This window comes from Rhamphochromis sp. 'chilingali' (genome assembly GCF_963969265.1).
Source record: "Rhamphochromis sp. 'chilingali' genome assembly, chromosome: 16".
NCBI classification, from domain to species: Eukaryota; Metazoa; Chordata; class Actinopteri; order Cichliformes; family Cichlidae; genus Rhamphochromis; species Rhamphochromis sp. 'chilingali'.
In genome coordinates, this window is record NC_137943.1 from 28,021,141 (window position 1) to 28,045,808 (window position 24,668).

The 24,668-nt window shown below is 38.5% G+C and overlaps 2 protein-coding genes and 2 long non-coding RNA genes across 4 annotated transcripts in view; 2 read left to right on the forward strand and 2 right to left on the reverse strand.

Moving 5' to 3' along the window:
* Positions 1 to 1,999: 1,999 nt before the first annotated feature.
* sdhc (succinate dehydrogenase complex, subunit C, integral membrane protein) lies at positions 2,000 to 5,798 on the reverse strand. The gene is made up of 6 exons (XM_080862170.1): positions 5,721 to 5,798; positions 4,722 to 4,781; positions 4,523 to 4,624; positions 3,701 to 3,762; positions 2,561 to 2,724; positions 2,000 to 2,259 (listed from the first exon to the last, which is right to left on the reverse strand). The coding sequence occupies exons 1-6, from the start codon at positions 5,735 to 5,737 to the stop codon at positions 2,155 to 2,157; spliced, it is 510 nt and encodes a 169-aa protein (XP_080718296.1). The 5' UTR covers positions 5,738 to 5,798; the 3' UTR covers positions 2,000 to 2,154.
* A 1,744-nt stretch (positions 5,799 to 7,542) lies between these two features.
* atp1a2a (ATPase Na+/K+ transporting subunit alpha 2a) overlaps positions 7,543 to 24,668 on the reverse strand; it is a 53,415-nt gene continuing 36,289 nt past the window's right edge. The window contains exons 19-24 of the mRNA XM_080862169.1: positions 20,958 to 21,081; positions 17,829 to 17,974; positions 17,599 to 17,729; positions 17,229 to 17,330; positions 16,924 to 17,015; positions 7,543 to 7,922 (exon numbers count right to left, since the gene is read on the reverse strand). Coding sequence (XP_080718295.1) covers positions 7,894 to 7,922; positions 16,924 to 17,015; positions 17,229 to 17,330; positions 17,599 to 17,729; positions 17,829 to 17,974; positions 20,958 to 21,081 — 624 coding nt within the window. The 3' untranslated portion in view covers positions 7,543 to 7,893. The remainder of the gene's footprint in view (positions 7,923 to 16,923; positions 17,016 to 17,228; positions 17,331 to 17,598; positions 17,730 to 17,828; positions 17,975 to 20,957; positions 21,082 to 24,668) is intronic.
* On the forward strand, positions 7,929 to 17,222 carry LOC308383925. Its single transcript, XR_013969245.1, has 3 exons — positions 7,929 to 10,295; positions 12,947 to 13,074; positions 16,943 to 17,222. It is a non-coding gene; the product is annotated as an uncharacterized lncRNA (long non-coding RNA).
* LOC308383924 lies at positions 17,337 to 24,663 on the forward strand. Its single transcript, XR_013969244.1, has 3 exons — positions 17,337 to 17,697; positions 17,795 to 17,939; positions 21,062 to 24,663. It is a non-coding gene; the product is annotated as an uncharacterized lncRNA (long non-coding RNA).

Consider the following 24,668-nt stretch of genomic DNA (forward strand, 5'->3'; position numbering starts at 1 on the left):
TGGGAAGGAAGCCCCGTGAAGTTCTGCTATGGTTTCACGCCTTTTCCCTATTTCAAATCTGCATAGATGAGATGACCTTTGCGCGGTGACTTGGCTCCTGTGAAATTACCAGGCCAGATGCACTGTTTTTGAGCTTCTGCAAAATAAACACGACTATGAATCATCTTCTTTCCACCAATCCACCCTTGTCGTCGACAGTACAGAGCAGCTCTGTTATGCACATCTTATCTGCAAAGAACATTTAAAAAAAAGTAAGCTTTATTCCGAACCCTTCTCATTAAAGGAAAAAAATTACAGCCGGATCCTTACATCCACATCTCTGCCGGGACTCGAACCCGGAGCCTCTGGATTAGAAGTCCAGCGCGCTATTCCATTGCGCCACAGAGACTGAGGCACCGTTTTTTCTATCAAAACCGGGTTTATACTCCCCCTCCCAGCCCTGCGCAGCATCCTCACCACCCCTCAGCATCAGGACCGCAGCTCTGTGGTGTAATAATTTGCCAAACGGTAGGGGGTGCTGCCGCCGCATAATCATCAGTGACTTAATGTCTCATAGAAACAGTGGGAACTCCCGCTTTTCATCCCCCATTTGTTTCGTGCAAGTTATCTCGTCAAAATATCATTATGGTGATGTTATCAGAGCAAAACTAAAAGATGGAACATTGTGCATTGGAAATGCATCAACAACTATGAGCCAGAGTGCTTGTTGTTTGTAGGGGAATGAAACAGCCAATACTTCTATTACCCCCCCATTTCTTTTTTTTACTCCCAAAAATGAGAAGAAATTCCGCAGGGTTTAGTGCAAACAGTCTATAAACAAATTCAGTCTTGGATCCTGCAGAGCCTGAGCAATTTTCCCATCCATCACAATAGAAAATTGCAGACCAATGGATGTGCAGCTCAGGTGGAAATGTGCCTGTTGTGTGGATAGGACTTTGTGTGGGGAATCCTGCGTATGCCAAATTAACAGCAATCAGACAAAAAACTCGTGTACAGAGAGGCATTTTGCAAGAGTTGATGTAACATTGAGCTGGCAGTGGTTAGGTATAGCAATGCCTGTCCAGCAACAGAGCTGATATGACTCTGTGGACATTACAACACCATCAAAAGCACTGAATTAACTCTTGACTTTTACAAATACTGGAAAAAACAGTTTGATGTGTCCTTTAGAAACAGACTGACAAAACGCATGACACAACACCCGAGAAAAAATAAATAAATAAATATATATATATATATATATATATATATATATATATATATATATATATATTCATCAATAAACCAAAAAGACATTCTGCCTAACAGGCATTTCCCCTCCAGGCATCGGTTACAAATTAATGAGCCAATTTTGTTACAGCTAACCTCAGAACCTGTTTTTTGTTGATCAGTATGCACTTGTTACTGTACGCAGCACAAGCGGGAGTTGGATCTGACTTTACATCACAGCTTGCCTTTATTCACACTGCAGGACAAAAGCAGGTGAGATGCAGTGTGTAACTCCTGTGTGGCTCAGTTGGAGGTAAGGCCCGAGGCAGGCTGCCGGTGAGGAGCCTGTTCACATGCACAGCTTCCCCCACTGAGCTGCCTCTACATTTCAGCCTCTCCCTTCCCTGCCGTTAAAAATGTATCTGAGCATCTGCAGCCTGGATAAGTTAAAATATAAATGACAGCCTACAGTTTAAAAAAACAACAACACACAAACACACCTTTCTGTGCACAAACAACATCAGCAGACACACTGGTTGAACTGGCAGTGACTGAGCACTCAGGGCAAAGAAAAGTGATTAATGATTTTGACGTCACAGCACAATTAGGCAAATTACATAAGGCATGTAGGACATGTCTAATTTTGGCCGCTGGTTGTTGTTCACGCTGAGAACAAGTGTGAAATAAACTGGGTCACATTTGCATGCACCTTGCACTCTGCTGCTGCATTTGCTGACCCCAAAGACTCTCCAAGTGTAATTAATTCAAAGGAAGAAACATCAAAACATAATTTCTAAATTTAGAATAACATAATCCTTTATTGAACACTTTGATGACATAAGTCTGCATTAGGCCACGGTACATATACACAAAACAAAACTCCCACAGTGAAATCCAGTTCACGTTCACTTTAACTCGCTCTGTTCATCACGTCTGGTCCTGAGCTCAGATCATGAGCAGAGCTATTGACGTGATGACGGACAGACCAATGACTGTGTAGCCGGTGCGGTAGACCTCTGGAATTTTGAAGCCTTTGCCCATATCCCAGCCCTGATTAGATAATAATAAACAGAAGAAGATCATAAAAAGAACATTAAGCACACAAAAACAACCTCAGTTTATAAATGTTGGCAAATGTAATTAGTAAAATTAGTAAACATGACAAAAGCAAAACAAAAATCTGTATCCTCTTAAAAGCTTAAGCTAAGCAGTCCAGACACCTCATAAAACATGCAAATGGAAAAACTACCAAAGAATTTCAAACAGACTCTAGTGTGAGGAAGAAAAAGGTAAGCAGTTCCTCGGTTAAATCATTAGGCAATTTTAAAATTATTAAATCATTAAATCTTACCAAGTGGCGGATGCCGTTATAGGTGTGGTAAGATACTGGGAAGGCAATCCCGAATTTGGCCAGCCCAGTGAGAAATGGACCAATGGACAGTGAGTGGATTAAATCCAGGTAGTAGGGGTAGCTCCCTGGCAAAACCAGCGCTGCCACCGCAAATGCTGAGATAGCTAAACACAGACAGAAATCCTGAGACCACCACACCTTTCATAATCAGTAAGAAATTAAGACATGCAAAAAGAAGCTCCACATGCTTCTAACATTTTCTCTCCATAAGCCACTTTACCACATGATCCAGCTCACCAGTAATTTTGCAACATGTGAAAGCCTCAGTTATGTAAATACTTTTTTGTTGTTTTTTGCTCTTGCTGGAGTGACAGCCAAATAATGGATCTGGATCAAACAAGTGCTTCTTGGGCTGCCTGCTACAATGCACTGAACACAATGGCTTATTTAAAGCTTCTATTTCTGTATTGCCTGGATGATAAAGAATATAAACTAAACAACTCCGTGTGAGAAAAGACATTCTTTAAAATATTTATATACATACAGAAAGTTGCATTGAAAACTAAATGTTAAATACTGACTGTTATGTTTAGATGAACTGATATGGCTTCCTGTCAGTTGGTGATAGATTTACTTCCCTCACTGTGAATCGAAGTTGATTTCAGGCACGTGATTACTCATGTGATTCTAATAGAAAGCTGAGAGACAGTAAGTGGCACTTAATGTCCGAGAGGTAGCCAGCCTGGCTGTTGAGTTTGGCCCTTATCGAGCCAATTAACACATAAACAAAGCTGATTCAGCTTTTACAGCATGTTCCATGAAGGTCAGCAGCACTGATATACAATACCACAATGACACGTGTTTTTACTCCAGGCGAATGACTGAAAGCTGTTAGCCATCTAGTGTTAATTTTCACATGTTAGGTTTAATTGTATTGAACAACTTGTGTTTTGTAATTCCAGTAAATGCTCTTAGTAAAAATCAATAGTGACAGACTACAATGCCCTGAAGACATTTCCAAGGTCACTTAAAAGCTGACAGTGGCTGTATAGCTTCTTTCACAACTGGTACTTCAAGGGCAAAACTAAATCATTTACTTGCTTTAACTTTAATTTTGGATGGAAAAAACAGATGTGTTACCTCCACTGAGCCCAATTCCAGTTCCTCTGTGCGTGATGGACATCATCATGGGGACAGACCACCTGAGACGCAAAACCCCCCCCCAAAAACCAGAGCACATTTAGCTTTCACACATACAGGCCTCAACTAATGATTATTTTAAATCTTTAAAACAGTTTTATGATGAATGAGGCTTTGATTTACAAGTAACAACACTGCAATTCTACATTTTAATCATGGAACTTTGATTTTGTGTCAGTGATGGATGCACATGCAAAGTTTGCATGCATAAATATGAATAAGCTAATGCTCTAGTACAGAACAGGCTAAACCCAGTGAAAGAGTATGACTTAAATCACTGGATTACAGATTGGAGAAGCTGAAGATTGTTGACAGTGTTAAAAAAAAAAAAAGGTGCCCTGAGTCATCACAATGATCCCAAATGACAGAAAAATATTAAAGTTAAAAAAAAGGCAGCTGAACCAGGAGGGTAGCCTAGTGAGAAATTACATATACCGACATATACTGAACAAAAAAGGGGTTCTTTGCTGCAGGCGTTAGGATTGCAATAACTTGGTGACAGTACATTATAAGGTGCTTATTGCACTAAATCTCAGGTATTTGTGGGTTGCCCTGCTGTTTTATTAGCTTCAAAAGAATGAAAAACCTGCACAATCAGAAAAAATGATTTTAAAAGTAACAATATTTGCAGCTCAGAAAACGTGTTGCTGCAGATTTGAGGTGTCTCTGAAAACATAAAACAAATGGAGCAAATGACTTTTACTTTAACTGAGTCACATCTGAACAACACTGAGTAGACACCAGAAGGTATGCAGTACATACTTGTAGATGGTGACATGGGGAGACATGGGTCGGTTTAATCTCGAATTTTTGTCCCAAAACTTGTTCATCTCCTCCTTGGCTGTGGATCCCATTGGAGCCACACTGAAGAGGAGAGAAAATGGGGTGGTTACAGAAAACAAGTTTGCAGTAGCATCTATGTGTGCATTTATAAGCACTAACAAACAAGCACAGAACTCACTGTCTGTACAAGACACTGTACTGGGGTTTGGAGAGACAGACACTCTGACGTCCCAACGTCCTAAAGACATAAAAAACAAAAACAGGTTTAGATTTGAATCCTGGTTTACTTCAGAGTAAACCAGCAGCACCATGAGAAAGATATGTTGTAATGATGAAGATTTTTCAATAAGTAAACAGAGCTAAATAGGAACAAGGGGCAACAAGTCAACAAATTAACATAAAAAAGAACAATAACACATACAAAAAAAATAGGACACAAAAGAAGGTTTGAGCGTCGCTATTATTCATACTGTAAAATTGTTAATACTGTCAATAAAAAATGCTTAAGAGAGAATGATTTGTAGTTCGTTGTTGTATTTTTATAGTTCTATAAACAGTTATGGTCATAAATTTTGCATATTCGTTGGGAAAACCCAGCAATAAGTAAAGCCAAGTCTTAACTCCAGCTCTAGCGAGAAGGAACAAGTGAGAAGTGTCTGTTAAACAAACTCTAAAGGGTAATAGGTTCACTTCTACTAAACAAAGATCTGTTTCACATTTAAGGTAATTTAGACAACGCCAATCATTTGACAATCATTTGACCTGGGTAGAGTTACGACACTGTAACGGTGTAGTTCGATTATCACTTAACACAAACCTAAATCAAACAAATTCAGATTATCAACAGCGAATCAAGCATTCGTCAAGCGGTCATATGAAGGTTAAGGCGCCAAATAACCGCTTACGTCTGTCATTATTAACACTACTTGTCAAAGTCCACTCTCAGATAACCAAGAACATCTGACGCTAGCACGATAGCTACAGTAAGCTAGCGGCTTTCCACCACACTTGCGGTAAACAAGGATAATAAACGGAGACTACAAGTTACACCGAGGCGCGTCGACCTCAAACGTGCATTTAGTTTATTATACTTTTTCTCTACGCGCCTCAATATCCCAAAGAACAAGGAGTAAAAGCTTCCCAGAGCCCGAAAGTAATGCACTAAAGATAAACTGACCTTAGAAGCAGCGCCATGTTTGACGGACAGTGAGCGGAAGTGACGTTACGGATGTTGTTGTTCCGCGGCGTTCTGAAAAACCTTGAAGAGATTCAAGCTTGAAAAGGAGTTTGAACTGTCTGAGTGCTGTAAGGCATGGCGTAATGTTGAAGGTGACGTGTAATAATTCGGTTATTTTACAGAAAATGTCTGTTTTACTGTTGAAATTTTTTTTTTATCTGGAACCTCTTTGCAGCAAAATGCATCCAACTTTAAACGAAATCCCACATTTATTCACCATTTTAAGGCTGAAATCAATTTGTACTTTAAAATACTAAAATAACTAAAAAAAAAATGTCTGTTTCCTTCACTTTTATGAACTTCATGTTAAACACAAGAAATTTAGACAAAAATAAAATACTCACTGACACTTTATTTTATTTTATTAAAACATAGGTAAATCAGTATGCTAATGGAAATCAAATCAATATAAAAATGTAATGAAAAGGAAATGTGACTGTCTAAGTAAACTGTAAAATTAGGTTACATTTTTTAGAGTTTACTTCTTGATTTACAAGTGATTTCCTCTGGGTGCTCCGACTACCTCCCACTGTCCAAAGACAGTTATCAGCATCTGTAAGTGAATGTGAGCGTTGTTGTCTGCCTCTTTGGTACCCTTGTACACAACCTGTCACCTGCCATAACCTGTGTCCTACCTCTCAATCTCACCCGATGTCAGTTAGTATAGGCACAGTCCACTTGACAAAATGGACTGATGGAAGTATTTGTACATAGCTCTGTGGTTTTTAGTTTAAAATAATTGCAGCAACCCAGATGCCCTTCCTGACACAGTCCCAAAGGGATTTATGTTTTCTCCTGAGGCTGAACTTGGGAGCTTTTGCTTTTTAGGCAAATGCATAACCTACTACACTAAGGAGCTACTCTTTTATAACACTTCCTTGTTAGGATTTGGTTGTTTTTCTTTCTGTAACATGACAGCAACATGCAAACACTGAGTCTTTGTTTTCAGAAAAATTCCGACATATTTTTTTTATTCCTTTCAATCCTTTGCTTCCGTGGGTGAAACACAGAGTATTTTTATCCACTGGGGGAACAACTTTCCTAAATCAAATCTGCACAGGATGCTGAAAGAAAATATCAGATTCATTTCCTTTTTCATGTTTGGTGATGATTGCGGTTTAAGTCTGATTTTTAGAGGAGAAACACAACTACTTAGTGTGTGAAATCTGTCTGAATAATTTTTTTTCCATGCCTATTTTGTCTGGCTGCACCAACTAGCTTAGAGAGCCCAAGAGAAGTCAAAAAGATAAAGGAATATTTTTTCAAGAAGATCATTATTGGAATATCCTCCCATTCATCAATTGCAAGAATAAACTAGCCCACCAGTCATGTCTTCTGTCAAGTAAAATGGATGCATGGAACAAGTATTGTAAAATGGGAGCTCCATCCACTCCACACTCATAAATACAAATAATAATAATAATAATAATAATAATAAAGTTAGTGATGCCCAAAAGCTCTTCTAGATATTCCCAATTACCTCCTGTCACACACAAATCAGCCAGGACATTAAAAACATCTGTGTAATATTGTACAGATTGTGTATTCCAACAGACAAAAGAGATAACCTGGCAGAAAATACTTTGGGTCTTGTTGGCTTGTTCCTTCATAACCTGCAGATGCTCAGCATGTTTGGAGATGACTGTCCTTGGGGTCTTCAGCAATGTTCAGAGGGATGGCACATCAAAATCAAGTTGCTTATATGACTTTGCAATAGGGAACAATACAGATAGGTGAGTAATGTTTAAATGATGGGCAGACATACTTTGGAATACATTTTATTTGTCAAATTTAACACAAACAACATCTGATACTCCCTTCCAGCCAAACGGGCCACAGTACATCACTTTGGTAGCAGTTTGTGTAAGGCACAAAGGTTTACATTACTATCACTCTGCTGGAAATGTTTTCTGATAAAGAGAAAAAAAGAGAAAACTCAAAAGCCTATTTTCAGCAGTATTTTTCTGATAATCAGATTTGTGAACTGATCCATGCAATATTACAACTGACAGACACGCACGCACAGTTTTACACTCATGAGTGCAAACAAACACATCTATGCATACACATGCACACACACACACACAGACCTCAAACTGACATTTTCTGAATGTTAATAATATGTCTCCTGCTCCACCCAGCCTGGAAGAGATGAAGAGAGAGAGGCAGAAAGACAAAGAGAGAAAGTGTCAGGGAACAAAATGACAGGCGAGCATTTTTCATAATATCCTTTTGTATCGCTCTATTTGTATTCATCTCATTGCCTTTGTCTCCGTACATTTCCAAATGAATCCCCTTATAACTCTAAGACTTTGATCAGCCGTCTGTGACACACAGATTAACAGAAATGATGAACTGTCACGATAAATTGTATTTGTCTCCCCATGTCTTGCCCCTCATCTGCTGTAAGGCAGTGGCAGTGAACAGATTTTGAGCCATTGTAAGGTGCCCGTATCATCTGCATAATCTTCATTACATATCTCAAGAGTCTTCATCAGCCTGCTTTAATTTCCTTTCTAATAATTTTCAGCTGGCTCTGGTTGTGTGGTACAGGTTTAAGTTTCCTGGTTTAAGTTTTACATATGAACATGAATAGGCTGCGATCAGCTCTGCACACTATATACTGCAATTGCAACAATAGGTTGTGAACCCTTTGGAATTTTCCATATTTTTGTATAAACATATCCTAAAATATCCAGTTTTGCTAAAGGAAGAAAAACAAAACAACATGAATTATATTACACAATAATATTACTTGGTCCTTAACATTTTGAGGAAAAAATAGTCAGTATTACAGATCTGTGAATGGCACCTGAACCTCTGTTTTCAGCATCCTATGTGACACTTTTGTGCAGCAATAAATGCAAGTATAAATATGCAGTAAAAGGTGATCAATTCTGCACACTGGCTTCGAGGAATTTAGTCCATTTCAGTATTGCAAACACAAAACTTTGGGTTCTCTCACACAAACTGCTTGCTTCGGGCTATTCCACAATTTCTACAACATAAAGGTTTGGACTTTGACTCGACTATTGCAAAACATTAACTGTATTCTTCCACTACCATTCCTCAGTAGAAATATTTTTGTGCTACGAGTTGTTTTCTGGCTTTATGCACTTTTCTTTTGAGATTCGTGTTCTTGACTTTACTGTGAATGTATTCAAATTAAGGCTGGGTGACATGGAAAGTTTTTTTTATATCAGTCAGATATATCGATAGATCACAATATATGTACTTTTTAAAATAAATAACATAGGTCCATAATTCTTTCTGAAGATAAAAAACAGGAAACGATGGATACAAAAAATATTATTTATATTATTTTTTTTGTTTTATCTTCTGCGGGAATAAGTAAGGATATCGTTTCCATTCTTTGTGTGGATTTTCCGGTACAATGTTTTTCATTTTGTGAATATTAAAACATTTCATGAAGGAAACATTAATGAACACTAAAACATTATTTTAGCAAATACTTTCTTATACTTTTTTTTTTTTTAATTTAGTTAACTCTACTCTGCACACCTAATTCTCACCTAAACCTGGATCATTAGGTCATGTAACCCATGACAACAGCAGTGATCATGCATGATATGACAGAGTGCTGAGCGAGGCAGAAAGGATTTTACTCAGATTTGTACAAGTGGAGTCATACTGAGTGCTGTCAGGAAAGGAGGTGGAGGAAGGCCAGACATGAGAGCTGGAAGGTGAAAGCTCAGAGGAGGACATACCAGCGTTTGAGGAGCCTGAGCAGGGTCAAAATGATGACACCCAAAGTTCATTATGGATGAGGAGTATTGCGTAAGCTAGGGCTCTGAAGTTGTGGGATTTGGTTTCTCGACTGCCTGTGAAGCGAACAATCTTTTCATGATTTCATCAGATTGAGGCAGAAGGTTGCATTTTTTAAGGAGATATCACCTTCAAGAGAGCTTTAGTCTTTGCCCCCTGATCGGACGTTAAGAACATTTGTTACTCTGATCGACTGGCCAATCTCCAAGAATCTATCTCAACTTATTGAATTGTCTATAACTAGGAACCAGTAAAGTTGGATCCTAGGTTATCCAAGTTATGTCATGAACACAGATATGCTGAAGAATGTTTTCAGCTCCAGAATGCGTTACATTTTAATGCTACCTTCAGCATTAAAACTTAAAACCACTTCCTTCTGGTTTGTGTCTTCTGACATCTTTTAGTCTAAGACCTGGTTTGCTCTTTACTGTTTGATGTAATCAGCAATGGGTGTCCAGCGGGGTGGCCTGGGGGGGCACAGGCCACCCCCCAAACCAGACTGGCCACCCCAGGTGCCACCCCAAAGGCAAAACAATAAAATTCAATCAAATATCAAATGTCCGATTATGTTTTCACGGTGACGCTCAGATATCCGAGTGTAAGTGAATGCAGCATCGCTTCTGCGCTATGCGCATCACGTTAGCAAAGGTAGGAGAGCCAAGCGCGAAAGATGGCACTGCAGGAAACAATTTTTCGGTGAAAGAAAATGAGGACAGAATAAATGTCCCGGTAAGTAATATCAAGTTTGTTGAGTTTAGTAAACTTCGGTGAAATTAGAATACCAAGGAAAAAAATAACACTTAAAGAATTATTGCAGCTGTGGAATATTTCAGACAGTATGCTACTGAGGGCAGCTAACATAAGAGTTATGCGTTATAAGATATAATCTAAGTCGTAACATTGCTGTATGGAGCTGCAGATTTGGTTGCAGGTTAACATAGCTGGACTGGCCATCGGGCATACCGGGCATATCCCCAGTGACTTATTTTTTATTTTTTTTGTAACGGCATGAACAATGAGAGGTGGTGGATTGGCCAGATGCAGGTCGATGTGTAGAAATAACTCCGTTGTTTGGTGGTGGCTATGACGGGGCTTCCACAGAGGCAGGCCCGGCCCTAACCAATCTGGCGCCCTAGGCAAGATTTTAGGTGGCGCCCCCCTACATCGGCAGTGTAGTGTATGTACTCACAAGAAACTGAATAGCTTTGTCTTTGACCTTTTTTTTTTACTTAAAGAAAGCAAATTCACAATCAGAATAATTAACAAGATAAAAAAAATATATGAATAAATAAATGAATACAAAAAATAAAAAAATGAATATATGAAATACAATAACACCGCTTGATGCTGCTGCAAAACTGGTGGGTTGTGCTGCTGAGGTGGAGGCAACAGGAAGACCGCTTGATGCTGCTGCATCATGGCTGGGTTGTGCTGCTGAAGTGGAGGCAGCAGCGGTAGATGTGGTAGATGGCCCAGGGGTGGGATTTAGAAACTTCAACAGTGCATCTGAAGAGAGGAGTATGTGACACCACTGAGTATTAAAGTCTAATAATAAAAACATATGATTCCAGGAATAAAATGAAATTATATAATATAAATGAAAAACCAAAGAGATATATGTATGATGTTAACTGATATGCAAATTAGATTAGATTCAATTTATCCGATTGTTCAGTCTGACGTCACTAGCCGTGTCTGGGTCTAAACTCCGCTGCAGGTCCATATATCAAACGATCACTATGGCATTACTGAGAGTTGAAAAACTGTCTAAAGTCTTTCATCTTTAATAAAATGATCAGCGTTCTGCTCTACCGGGTGTAACAATTGAGTTTAACATCCAGGCATCCATGAAAACTGAATTTATGACATTTAACGGAGTTAGAAGTTAGCAGGGAGTTAGCTCGCTAGCTTCTATCCAAATACAATATAGCATGTCCTGACTGCAGGGTTTTGGAAACAAATTAAAACGTACAGCTCTGCTATCACTTCCAGCATAAATGAAGACAGAAAACTAAACAACAGTGATGTTTGTAGGGTTACTGAAGTTTGGCTAGCTGGTATATAATGATGTGCTACGTGCTTGCGACACAGCTATGTTAGCATAATATAAACAAGCTAACTTTTTTTCCCACTCGATAAAAGTTAACGTGAGTGTTCTCGGTGGTCAGGAACAAATGTAATCGCATGGCAGGATGCTGTAAAAGGACCAAACTTCAGCCAGGAGAACAACTGAGATAATCCATCCACAATACGAGGTTAGTCATTCATATACTGCTGCACGGGCTGGGCTGCAGTTACATCCTAAGGTTTTAAAAACTGAGCTTAAATAAATGATTAGCGGTAATAAAAGCCGGGGGAGGTCAACAGTGATCACTGACTGTTTTAGGAGCTTTTTTAGATCAAATAGAAGAAAATACATAACATTAAACATGTTAACAACACAAAAGCCATATTAAACGCAGACTACTTTAGACCCGGAAGTAGGATTCGTCACGTCATCACTGAACAACCGGATTGTCATCATTACAGTGAAATGCTGAATAGCAGAATGCAAAGTAACAGTATAATATCATATGAGAATGTTATGTTATGATTATCTTTGACCGAATCACAGCAGTGCTCATATTAAAAAACAGCATTCCCTCTCATGTGATATTGCTTAATTAACATTAATGATGTGCACTTTAACAACTAGGCTTACAACTATAATATATACAGGGGTGGAAAAGTGACTATTACCTGCAGGGTAAACGTTAGCTAACCAGAAGGCAATAACAATGTAAACAAAAAACACCTGCTTAAAAGATGAATACAAATGAGGAATGGTGGGAAAGGTGGGAGTACTGTAATTACCTAATGTTACATTATTCTTTTCCATAACAATTTAGCCCCCTCCACAATATTAACTGACGTTAAAACAGTTAACTAGCTATTTATTGATTAGCAATTAGCGAATCATGTAACATTAGCTTAATGCTAAAAATTTAGGTTACTATCACATTCAGACAAATAATTTCATGTAGGCTAACGTTACCTACCTCTGTCTTTTTCTCGTTTCTCCTCCTCTTCTTTTCTCTTTTTTCTTCCCTGGGCACCTGACAGTTTTGGCCGTTTTGACATCTTGTGTTGACTTTTTGATGTGGTGACGTCCAAAAGGAACCATGATACCGGGAGGGAGGGGGCGCACCGTGCGGGGAGGGGGGGGGGGGGGGGGGCGTAATGTTCTAACAAATAATATTTCTATTAAATAAGCTTTACTTTGCATTTTAATTAACGTGGGATTATTTTTTGTATTTAGAAATAATAGTACCAACTTTTTTTTTTTTTTTTCCAACATTTGTGGCACTGGCGTGGCGCCCCCTGATGGACGGCGCCCTTAGCATTTGCCTATACGGCCTATGCCACGGGCCGGCCCTGCACAGAGGCAACAGGTGGATGAGGGAAGGGGAGGCAGGAGGAGAGACCCGAAGCAGCCACCAGTCCGAGTGTCAGGTGAACTGAACTTCAGGTAAGAAGTTATGACCTGCAGTCTATCTGGGTCAGATATAAACCAAGTTTAGGTGGAGTTTATTTTCATGTTGCTGACTTTTTACTGTCAGTTGCAATAACTCATACTGCGTTCTAGCCAGTTTGACGGAGTTTTTATACAGCTGGGTGGGTGCTATGATGTTACTGATAGTGAACTTTATTTTATTCATAAGGTTAGTAGAGTTGCCAACGGCTCCTTAAAAAAATGGAATGGTCCCTCATTCAGAGAAAATATTACATGTTTCGTATTGAGCTGAGAAGAGACGCAGTTTGTCCCGGACTTTAGCTAGAATGGAAAAAAGACACAAAGCTGGAGTTATTCTGTGTTTACGCTGCACAGCTGCCTCTTCTTCTCTCATTCTCTCCCCCTCCCTCTCCTGTTGCTACTTCAATCATGAAACTGATCAATGATCAGCTGATCGGCTTTTCTCTCTTGTTTATCGCCCACTTTGCGCCAGAAAGAGGAAACCAGCGGATATTGCGCTAAACAACAGCACCACGTTTAAGCTTGATCAGCTGTTGTTAGAATGTATTTAATATTAATTTCTAGTATCAGCTGATGTTTGCTGGAGCCACAGCTGTAAAGCTGCTGGTCATGATGTCTGTTTAGATATGTGGTGAGAGGGAAACATGAAGATGAAACCAGGAGATGTCCTTACTGAACCATCAGAGCTGAACAGGTGATGGAGAAACAGGTTTACCTTTTAGGTGACATGAATGAGTTGAAGGGAAGTTATGAACTGTTTCTGAGAGACAAATAACACCAGGATCCTTTTTTATGTAGCTGACAGCTGGTAACTGTGCAGGGGCGGGTCTAGCAAAGTTTTGCCAGGGGGCCAGGTAGGGCATTAACAGGGAAAGGTGGGCACAAAGACATACTTTTCTTTCTTATTCTCATTTAAAATACCTAGTTTTTATTAAATAATTATCTAAATCTTACAACCTTACAATCTTACAATCTTTTTATCTGACGTAAAATGTATAGAAATCATACATATACCAACAAGACTGTACATCACTGTCACAACAGGGTTTGTTTTCAGTCAAAGTCTTTATGGCTTTACTACCTGGTGGGTCGGTCTGTAGTAAAAATGCCCAATTTTTTTGTCCCAGTCCAGCCCTGCAGGTTAATACTGGCAGTGTCACCATGCCAGCTGACTGTATTTTATCATCAGCCAGTGTTGTTCTTTATCAATATTACCAAAGTTTACGATAAGGCAGCATAGAAAGTATTTACTTGCTTTCAGGTTTCATTCAAATGTTAGTCTTTTCAGTTGTTTCCCCACTTTTTTCCTGTTTCAAAATCAAACACCAGTTTGTGAGAAGATTATCTTCTTTTTTTAACAGGCAGATAAAGTTTTGCATTGGCATTGGCTAATTTTTCAATTGTTTGTTACAAATGTTCGTATTTTAATTTTCAAAAATGTTTTTGCCCAAAACATATGTGCACTATATGTCAGTAAAAATACTATGCAAATATTGCTGTCCTTGAATGCTGAGTAAACACTGACAAAGCACTGATTGTATCTCTTGTACTTTATCAACGCAGTATCTAAAAACTTTGCACCGTAGTGGTTAAAATCTCATTCTAATAAGAGTTAAAAGTGCATTTGGTTATTAGGTTTATAGGATTATTGAATTATGGTTAAGGGTTGGTAGAATTTTTTTTTTAAACATTATCTGCCAATTAAATCTGCCACCCTTCTCCAAATCTGTGCCCCTACCTGGCCCCCCCAACAAAAATTTTCTAGACACGCCACTGGTAATCAGAGGTCCAACTCTCTTGGCAGTAGTTTCAGTATGGTTGAAATTAAAGTGAAAAAGGCAGGAAATGTAGAGTTAGCATATATATTATATATGCTTATATTATATATACTTTTAGGATATATATTATTAATCAATTAATAATTAATGTAAATCAACAGGGTAAAAGTGTGTAAAAAATGTTCAGCTTCTCAGCTGAAAAGGCTTCTAGAAATTTGTAATACCTGAAAACTTCAGAGCCCTACATGATACAACACTTCTTATTATGGGTGAGTACCATCACATTGTTGCTGCACAGGCTCCTCAAATGCTGATATGTCTTCCTCTGACCTTTCACCCCTCTGCTCTAATGTCTGGCCTTCTTCCACCTCATACCCCTGACAGCAATAAGACTGACCACCCCTGCCACAATTTTGAGAAAATTCCTTTCTGCTTCACTCTGCCCTTTGCTTCCTGAAGTATGGACAAAGGTTGAAAATGCAATGTGATAAGTCCTTTTGTCCACTGGCTAAAATTTGTTTCAGAAGCCATAAAATTACTCTACCTTTCTGAAATCGTATTAAATCTTTGACTCTCAAAGAAGATCTCAAGAAGCAGTTTGATTTTTAGTAATGGAAACATAATATCTGCAAAATTATTATCACCTAATTTTATGGTCATAAAATTGGAAGCTGCAGTTCCCATCATTTTGGGAAAAAAAATCCATGTGCTGTCTCAGCTCAACCCCCACAAATGTGGGATGTCCTCATTCGTCGGGATGTCCTATTTACAGCACAGCAGGACTCGTATAGATTGCATAAATGATCGCTGTCTTAAAAATCTCATTTAATCATTTAACTTTTTAACCTGAGAAACCTCAGACATCACAATGGAGCACAGAAGTAATCGGTGATGAAAATGGGTTTTTCAATGGGCTGTTTCATTTCTAAAATGGATATTTCAAAACAGAGACATTAAGTGAACTCAAAATTCTAAGCAGTAATGCATGATCTTAATCCTTCCTGGATCAGCTTTGACTGAAAACTTGGCCCGAGTATCAGATCACGTTAGATTTCAATGACAGAGCAAACTGCCAGAAAGCGCTGCATTTACTTGCTATTTTGTGAGAAATCAAAACTGGAAGACAATAATCAATGAAGTGTTGCAGAGTCTGCATTTTTGAAAGCTGGAGAATTGTTCAGCATTGACTGGTTTGCATTCTGCTGGATGGCTGACAGATTTCAGCCGCTTTACTAAATACTGGGCATGAAGGACTATTTGTGGAAAAAGCAAAGCTTCTGAATGATGTTTAACAATACGTGTAAAAAAATAACAATAATATTAAAATCTGTCAGGAAAACTTGGTGAATTACTAAATTTACATGAAGTCACATGAATTGTGAGAGTTCAAAAAGACAGCTGCCTCCAGTGGTGAAAGATATTGCTCTCAAACCCATGAATCACAGGAGAAACCGGATGAACCAGAAGAACTGCAGTGATGGACTGTGAAGCCTGCATTTGCAAGTGTAAGAAGTTGTCAGAAATAAACTATGCTTTTAATATTACACCAAAAACACTAAAGCTTACTTGCTTTGCTGTACATGCGCTACACTCGACACTGTTGGCTACCTGTACTTTTATTTTTAATCTCAGTCCACACCACTTCAAGGTGCTTTTATATATATATATATATATATATATATATATATATATATATAAATACCTTGTGCTTGTTTGGAATGACATTGAACTCAATCTTCTTCTACAAGTCACCATCTGTCAAATGCTTGCTGGGATGCTTTAGGTGAGCTCAACAGAGCAGAGCTGTGGCAACACTGTCAATCAATGTGTCCTTAAAGGACTGGACAGTCTTCTCTTTTATGGTGTTTATTTTTACAAGGACAGAAGGCTGAGCGAGTTACACAAGGTAGAAGGAAAGCTTTTAAAAGTTTGGCACATGTGGTGGTTGAGATAGGGGTTTCAACTGCTATACTGCACCATCACTTGATTATTATTCTAGCTTATTAAGAAGATAAATAAGCTTAAAAAATCTTTTAATCATGGTTCTCTCTTAATAACTGCTTACCTCCTGGTTGCCTCCGCAGAATAAATTTACGGACCTCATCGTAAATGAAGATGAGAAGACTGTATGGTATGCCACAGAACCACCAAAGGATCCTGAGGGGGAAAAAGGAAGATGTGGTGACTCACAGGCGGAGTGCAAATTGTTAAATTCATTGCAGCTATTTTTGAATATTAAGGATAACAACATGGTGTTTAAGAAGATCACAGACTACATTTAAAGTCCAGAGTGACAGGCTAATGGCAGCCTATTAGGTCTTTAAGAGGTTATTTTTCAGTTCAGTGGAGATATGCATATGCAGAGCATACTTCAGGGGGTACATGCGCAAGGCAACGTCCATTCCAGGGCAGTAGGAGAGGAAGGCAGCCAGAGCTGTTTCAACAAACAGGCCAAAGATCAAAATCCTGTTCCTGTTAGGCAGAAAAAAGGTGCACATCAGAGAAAAGAAAAGGTTTATACAGGTTTTTAAAGTACAGAACATTAAAATAGCAGTGACGATATGGTCCCAGTATTAGAAGCCTCAAAAAAAAGAGCCAAAATCATTTTTCATTTTGAAGAATAAGAGTACCTTTCTGACTACCCGCATTTATGCATCGATTCTATATGCTTCAGTTCCTCCTTCCATCAGCACTCTTTTCCTTTCTTCCACCTCCCTTACTTCACACCCCACTCACTTACGTCATCCCCTGCTGAAAGAGGGAGTTCCTCCTTGTCTTACAGATGATGAGATCAGCCCACTGGACGACCACAATGCTGGTGAAGAAGGCTGTGTGGCAGGTAAATTCCACAATCTTTCTCTGTTCATAGGTCTGCCAGGATGAAACACATTGTATTACTCATGCGCGAGAGTGGAAACATTCATTTATTCATTCAGGTCATGTTGGCGAGTGTCAGTCTCCATTCCTTACCCACTGTTGCCCAAAGCTGTCCTCCAGGTCATTGACTTCACGGTCATCCCAGTCGATGCGGATGCCTACTAGGTTTCTTGGGAGGAAGCCGTTTTCAGCCAATATTACAAAGTAGGTGAAAAAACCAGCCAAAGCTTGGATCATACCTGGATTACAAATATGAAAGCCCATTCATAAGACAGCAATGCAAAAACTCATTTAGATGATCTAAAAAATAATGTAACATTTTATAGCTGTTACATTTCAAAGGTTCATAAGGTCCAACAATGGTTTTGTAACTTTGTAACTTTTCTAATAAGTGGTATTATACTGTAGAGAAAAATAATATTTTAAGTTATTTCAGAGAGGAAAGCGATATTGATTTATCACTGTCCCATTTAAAACACAGTAAATATTCTGTTAGTGTTAATTAGTTAATGCAAAAATCATTTTCCAAATAGATTTGTGGTGAGAAGTTTATACATGGCTTGGATTTTGTGGTAGCTTGTTTTTAATGATTTATTTAAATCTAGGGGCAGCACAGTGGCAGCATGGTGGTTAGCACTGTTGCACAGCAAGAAGGTCCTGAGTTCAATTCCACCAGCAGTCTGGTTTGCATGTTCTCCCCGGCTTCCTCCCACAGTCCAAAGACATGCAGTTAGTGGGGATAAGTTAACTGGAAACTCTAAATTGCCCATAGGTGTGAATGTGAATGGTGGTCTGTGTTGCTTGTGTTAGCCCTGTGACAGACTGGCAAACTGTCCAGTGTGTACCCTGCCTCTTGCCCTAAGACAGCTGGGATAGGCTCCAGCCCCCTGATAAAGGATAATTGGCAGAGAATGGATGGATATATTTATATATATAAACACACATACAGGATCAGGGTGGACATACCCCCACTAATACCTGATTAAATGTCTCTTGGGAAGTTGCACCACAACTAGATGCATTTTGGCATGATTCTGGCTGAATATTAAACCAATCTAAGGGAGAGAACATTATGCAACTCCACACTGTATATAAATGCCACTTGTTTTGCACATATTCAACTCTGTATATTTTATATATTTTATTATTATTATTATTATTTTATTTTATTTTTTTACTATTTAATTTGTAAAAATGTGTATATACACACACACACACACACACACACACACACACGTAGGAAAATATTTAGTATACACATCCAGAAATGCATACACTATTATATATTGTACATATATTTATTAGTTTCAGGTTGGCCATTCTTGTATTTTGCTCGTTTGTGTTGTTGTGTTTGCACATCTCTGTTGCTTGTGGGGCTCGCACACAAGAATTTCACTCGCATGTGCTGTGCCAGTGTGCCTGCACATGTGATGTGACAATAAAAAGTGATTTGATTTGATTTGAGAAGATTCATTTAAATTGGTTGGTGAACCTGTTTACTTGTGTGGATTAGAGAAAAATCCGAAATAACTTCAAACATGTGCACTAATTTCTGCTTTTTAAAGTCATTAAAGATGTAAAATAATTCCACCCTGGAAAAAGAACAACTAAAAAAATAATTAGAAGCCCACATTTAACCTCATAGGACCTGGTGTCTACATATGTGGACATCACATTTTGAGCTGTCTAGACCACAATACTAAATTTTGCTCTACTAGGGCCTGATATCCTCTTCTCAGAAACTACATCAGGTAAAAAGACAATTCTTTGTTTTTACATTCATCAGGTCCCACTCAGTCCAAATAGCAAATAGAAATTAAAAATGCATGCCATGAAAGAGTTCAGGTCTTAGGAGGTTAAAGCAACGTCCATGCCAGTGATGAGTGTATTTGAACTTGTGACCACAACAGTATGTGTTGGTTTCATCAGGCTGCTTATTTTGTGTGTTTACTTTATCTTCTGTACCTGTCTTGCAGCAGTTACAGTTAATCTATAACTTTTTTTAATTAATTAAATGTTAATATACTTCCTATTATTTCTTATTATTAATACTGAAACACCTACTCATTTCCAGCAAATGTTGTAGGAAAGTGCAATCCTGTAAAGCAAACTGATGTGGCATTTCAAGATGACAAATGCAAAGTCTACCTACACCATCAGCAAATACATTTTGAACATGCATGGCAACTGTGTAACTTGTGTGCCATAACAATTTTCCACATGTATTTTTGAATTAACAGGCAGGCCAAGGGATTAAACTTAAACCTGGACAATATATACTGACTTATATCCCTACAAAGTGCATATTTTGAGTCTATAGTAGCTCAATCCATTAGTGTTTGTCAGGGAAAATAGATTAATGTATTTTCATCCCTCTTTCCTCTGTGACATTATTTTTTTAAAGGTAAATAGCTCCAGACAGCTGAGTACTGCCATAATAGGTGTTAGTGACTTTTAATTTGATGTTGCCAAATTCGTTTTGTCAGAGTAGGCGTAACATTTTCAGCAGGATGGACATCTTACTGCAGAGCATAAAAACTCCACTTACACCAAACCTTCAAAATGACTGATTATGGATTAAGTTGCATTCACTAAGTGTCACTCAGGATCACATCATCAGTAGGTTTTTCAGGACTTGTGGCTGTGATGTCACAGCAGTGGTTTGTAAATGTGATTTGTTGAGCCCTGCAAACATTTTGCCCCAGCAGTGTTTATCTTGCACACATTATGGGAGTTCATGAGTTACCGGCTGTTTAGAGCATGTTCAATTTTAAGATTGCATGTCATCCAGTGAGGCCCTGTCATAGTTTGACCTATTTAACAGCCTATAAAATGAGGCCAGTCTTTGATTTTTCGCTATTCCCAAACCATATAAAACCAAAGATGAAAAAGCATGCATTGAAGTGAGGCTCCAACAACTGGAACACGACCAAGATTAAGCAGAAAAAAAGTTGCACTCTCTGCTCTCAATTTGCTCGAAATGTCACAACAATTAGAGTGAAATTGTGGGACTATCTGCTCACCTCTGGATCTATTTTCCTTTACTGTATGTGCCTACAAATTTACAAAGCCAGTTAGAAATGCCAAAAATTCTGATAAATGTCAGTATTTAATGTTTATATGCCTTTGATGTTTATTATCGCTGAAACTTCACAAGAAGAGGCCTGTCACAGTGATTCAGGTTTACGAGCTGCAGTGCTGAAAGATGACAAGAGGCCAAACCTATTTGTCCGTATGCCATGCTGATGAGGCGTTCGTTGACCAGCTTGTCTGTTTTGGGGTTTCTTGGTTGTCTTTTCATAATGTCGCTCTCTGCTGTCTCATAGGCCAGGGAGATAGCTGGAACCTGGAGGGTAACGGAGGAACAGAACAGAACGACCTCGGCTTAAGCTCCCTGTACGATGAATGTGCAGGAATTTGTCTTTGTGGCATCTGTACAAAGGCATGATGACAATGCCAGACACAGGGAAGACTAGACTGTTAATATAATCACTCAATCACTGAGTAGAGGGAGAAAAGGGAGAGAAATGACAGGGAGGGAGGGAAAAAAAGAAGTAACGACAGTGACAGAGAGGGAGGAGGGGAGAAGAGACAAGAGGAGAGAGACGGATAGTGAATTTCAAGACATTCATAAAACAGGAGGCTAGAAAGGTCCCTGTAATAAAGATCGTATATTGGCTGGTTTTACCAGGTAAGCAACAGAGCAATATGTGTGACTTAGGGCAGGAATCTTTGGGTCTTAGGAGAGCTTTGAGGTGTGGACTTGGCATTGTGTGAAACTGAGCGCATGCTCTGTGGTGTACAAATCCACTTTGTTTTGGTGTTACACTCCCTTGACCCACTGCAGCAGTGAAGAAAGAAGAGGATAGAGCTGGAGAGAGGGATGTGTAGACAGAGGTTGTGTTGTTTTTTTGGGGGGGGTTTTTTTGCACCTTTGAAAGTACATGTGTAAAAACTAAGTCTCAGTGTTGAAGCATTCTTAAGTGTGCTACATCTTGCTTTGATAAGCATCCATTTCTGGATGGTAGTTCTTGCTAAAAATAATCCTAGCAGACTCCAAGTGCTGATTGTCACTCCTAAATCTCAGCAGAGCCCTCCAGCCTGTAGCTTGGAGTGGAACGTCGCTGTTAACAAGCTGTTAACAGCTTTACCACCATTGGAAATCTGCACTTTTGTACTGTACAATAAACACTTCTCGAGTACTTTTTTTTGGCTAGTCCTACTCTTCAAAGCTCACATCCAGCTGTTCATTCCACCAGCAGTTACTGGATACATGAAGACATGTTACTTTGAAAGGGAAGGGGGTTTTTTATATGCAAAACAGGTGAACAAATTTGTGTGTTTTAAAAAAAAAAAAAAAAAAAACTTCAGTCATGTCATCTTTAAAGAGAAATTCAACCAATAAAGAATGCAGTATGTCTGTGATCTGAGACAGCTGAGTAAATATTTGTCAACAGGAACAAATCTGTTCTGCTGCTAGGAAACCAAAGAAGTTCAATTTTGATGTCACCCAAGTAAAATAAGTCTGAACTGCTTTATTAACAATGTTAGCAAGCTGTTCCTCTTTATTTTTAACCTGTGGGGGAAAAATGTTTCTTGGCAGTGGGAGACTGTTTCTAATGTATGTACCTGATTATGTGAAAAACATTGTATAACAGCCAGTTTCGGGGGCACTCTAATGGCTCCTGGGTGAGAGCAGGAAAAATTAAAGTTAAAATAATGGACACAACTGAACAAGTCTTTCTGAATATATTCATTGTGTGATTCTTTTTTGTTGTAATGATGGATTACGCCCCTCAGGCAAGCAGTGTGCCAGCAACCCTCTATTTTTTTTCTTTTTGGTGCTAGAAATACAAAGGAGAGACTGGCATCTGGAAATACTAGAGCTGTGAAATGTAAATCTGTATGCAAGTGTCACTCGGTCTTTGTTCTACATGAACAAATGGACGTCGACAGTGAGGCAAAAGCGAATTTCTTCCCCCCAAATGAAAGAGCAAATGAAACCAAACATTTTTCTTTTTACCTTCAGGCATTCATATTTGACACCAGTATTAGTGCCATTTTCGTTAATGTCACCTTTAGCTTGCCGGTAGCTATGCAGCATGCTAATAATTAGCACCTTCTCTTGAAGACAAATCATTAAAATTAGCCCGCATTTAGAAGGTGAAAGCTCACAACTCAATAAATAAAGATTTATCTAAAATATTATGCAGCGTTATGAGTTCTAAAGGTTCTATGCAGAAATGGTAAAAGTTGAATAAACAGCAGTATTTCAAACACAAACATAGGTATATAACATGTAGGACTTGACAATTTAAGTTTGTTTCGCAATTGTTGTACAAATATTTAAAAAAAAAAAAACAAGTCTTGCAATAAAGCTGCCATTCTACTTGGGGATCAAGAACAAGTATTGGGGTAAAAGCCCTGAAACCGAAACTGAAATTGTTTTGGAGCTCTCATGAGTCACATATTGGTCTGAGCACTGAATCCTACTACAATACTACTAGAGAATTTGATTGCATTGATTGATTGATCATCAACAATGTAAAAAAGACAAACAAATGACGATTATGTTACAGCTATGGCAGGTGAATTGTGGGATTGCTTCATTTATGTCGCTGAATGCAGGGACACTAATGATATATAGCCAAAGCTTTCTGGTGAAATACACAGTTTAACCATTTTTCATTGTGAGCACATTTTGTATTGGTGTAAACAGCATGTGTACATGTGGGATGAATAATGTGTGTGATAAATTGCTTTGTTTAGGTGTAATATGTCAAGATATGCTAATTAGCTTTGCGCTTATGCTAGTTAGCATAGACAGTGTCGAAGATGGACACAGCTTCCAGGGCTGAAAATTGAAGCCAAAGCAGAAGTGTTTTTTTCCTGTTGTTGTTTTTTTTAAGTGGTCAACAATGTGCGACTGGTTGCAAAAAGACTTTCTCTTATAGAAGTCTTTGGGAAAGTAGCCATGACCTCAGAAAATCAGCCATGATGAGTTTATGGGCTAAGTCACTAGTTTCAGGTCAAATCAAATAATACATTATATTCATTTTAACCGTGGTTATCAATACTGTTGGAACAGGATTATATGAGACATATTCACTGGCTAGTGACTTGTGATTGACAATGTGTTAGCAAATGAGCATGTGACTGAGCTTGTCAGTCATAAACCACTGCATGTATAGATCCACAACTCATTTGCAAAGCAGCAATAATACTGTTACATCTGTTGAAACCACAGCCATATAGTTATTTCTGTTATAGTTCTTGTGAGTCTGCCTAAAGTCCTCATAAAGGGAGCTGGTGCATTGTAAGATGAAATGGCAACAGCAAAAATGTTCAACTCAAGGCTGATGATTCAATCAATAACTGATCGTGCCTGAAAAAGGGCAAAAGAATCAGTGAAACTGTTGCCTATAAGAAATAAATTTTATGACTGGCTTTAGGCACTAGATTTTCATCTATGACTCACACTTCACACTCACATTATCTTTGGGCTGATGCAATAAGATTATGAATTTGTCATGAAGTCACTCACTTGCAGCTGCTTAGCATAGTTAACTGGAGAGGAAGGAGAAATATTTGATTGAGTCCAAATGAGTGATGTTAATCCTAAAGCAGTTAAGTTGAGAAAAGACAAATATAGTGATGAGATAAAACCATGAAGCCAGAAAGAGTTACTTTTATAAAGTATTAGTGCTGTCAAGAGTCCAGACACACTTCAGATAAACACTGCACACTATTTAAGAAGTATTACACAATCAAAATTGAAAATTACATCTCTGAAGTCTTTAAAATAACATTTTTAAGACTGTGCAGTGATGCTTGGAAAATTTTGTTTGGCTTCTGGCTAAAAAAAAGTTGGTCAAGGAAACTATTTGAGGTATTATTGCAAAGAGATATTTCAGTTTGTTTCCTCAGTGCTCA

Excerpts from the sequence above, each read along its gene's own strand:
- sdhc (XM_080862170.1), bottom strand. Across the intron at positions 3,763-4,522 it reads CCCCATGTCACCATCTACAA|GTGGTCTGTCCCCATGATGA; the intron begins GTATGTACTGCA and ends TTTGCGTCTCAG. Across the intron at positions 2,725-3,700 it reads TGGAATTGGGCTCAGTGGAG|CTATCTCAGCATTTGCGGTG; the intron begins GTAACACATCTG and ends GTCTGTGTTTAG.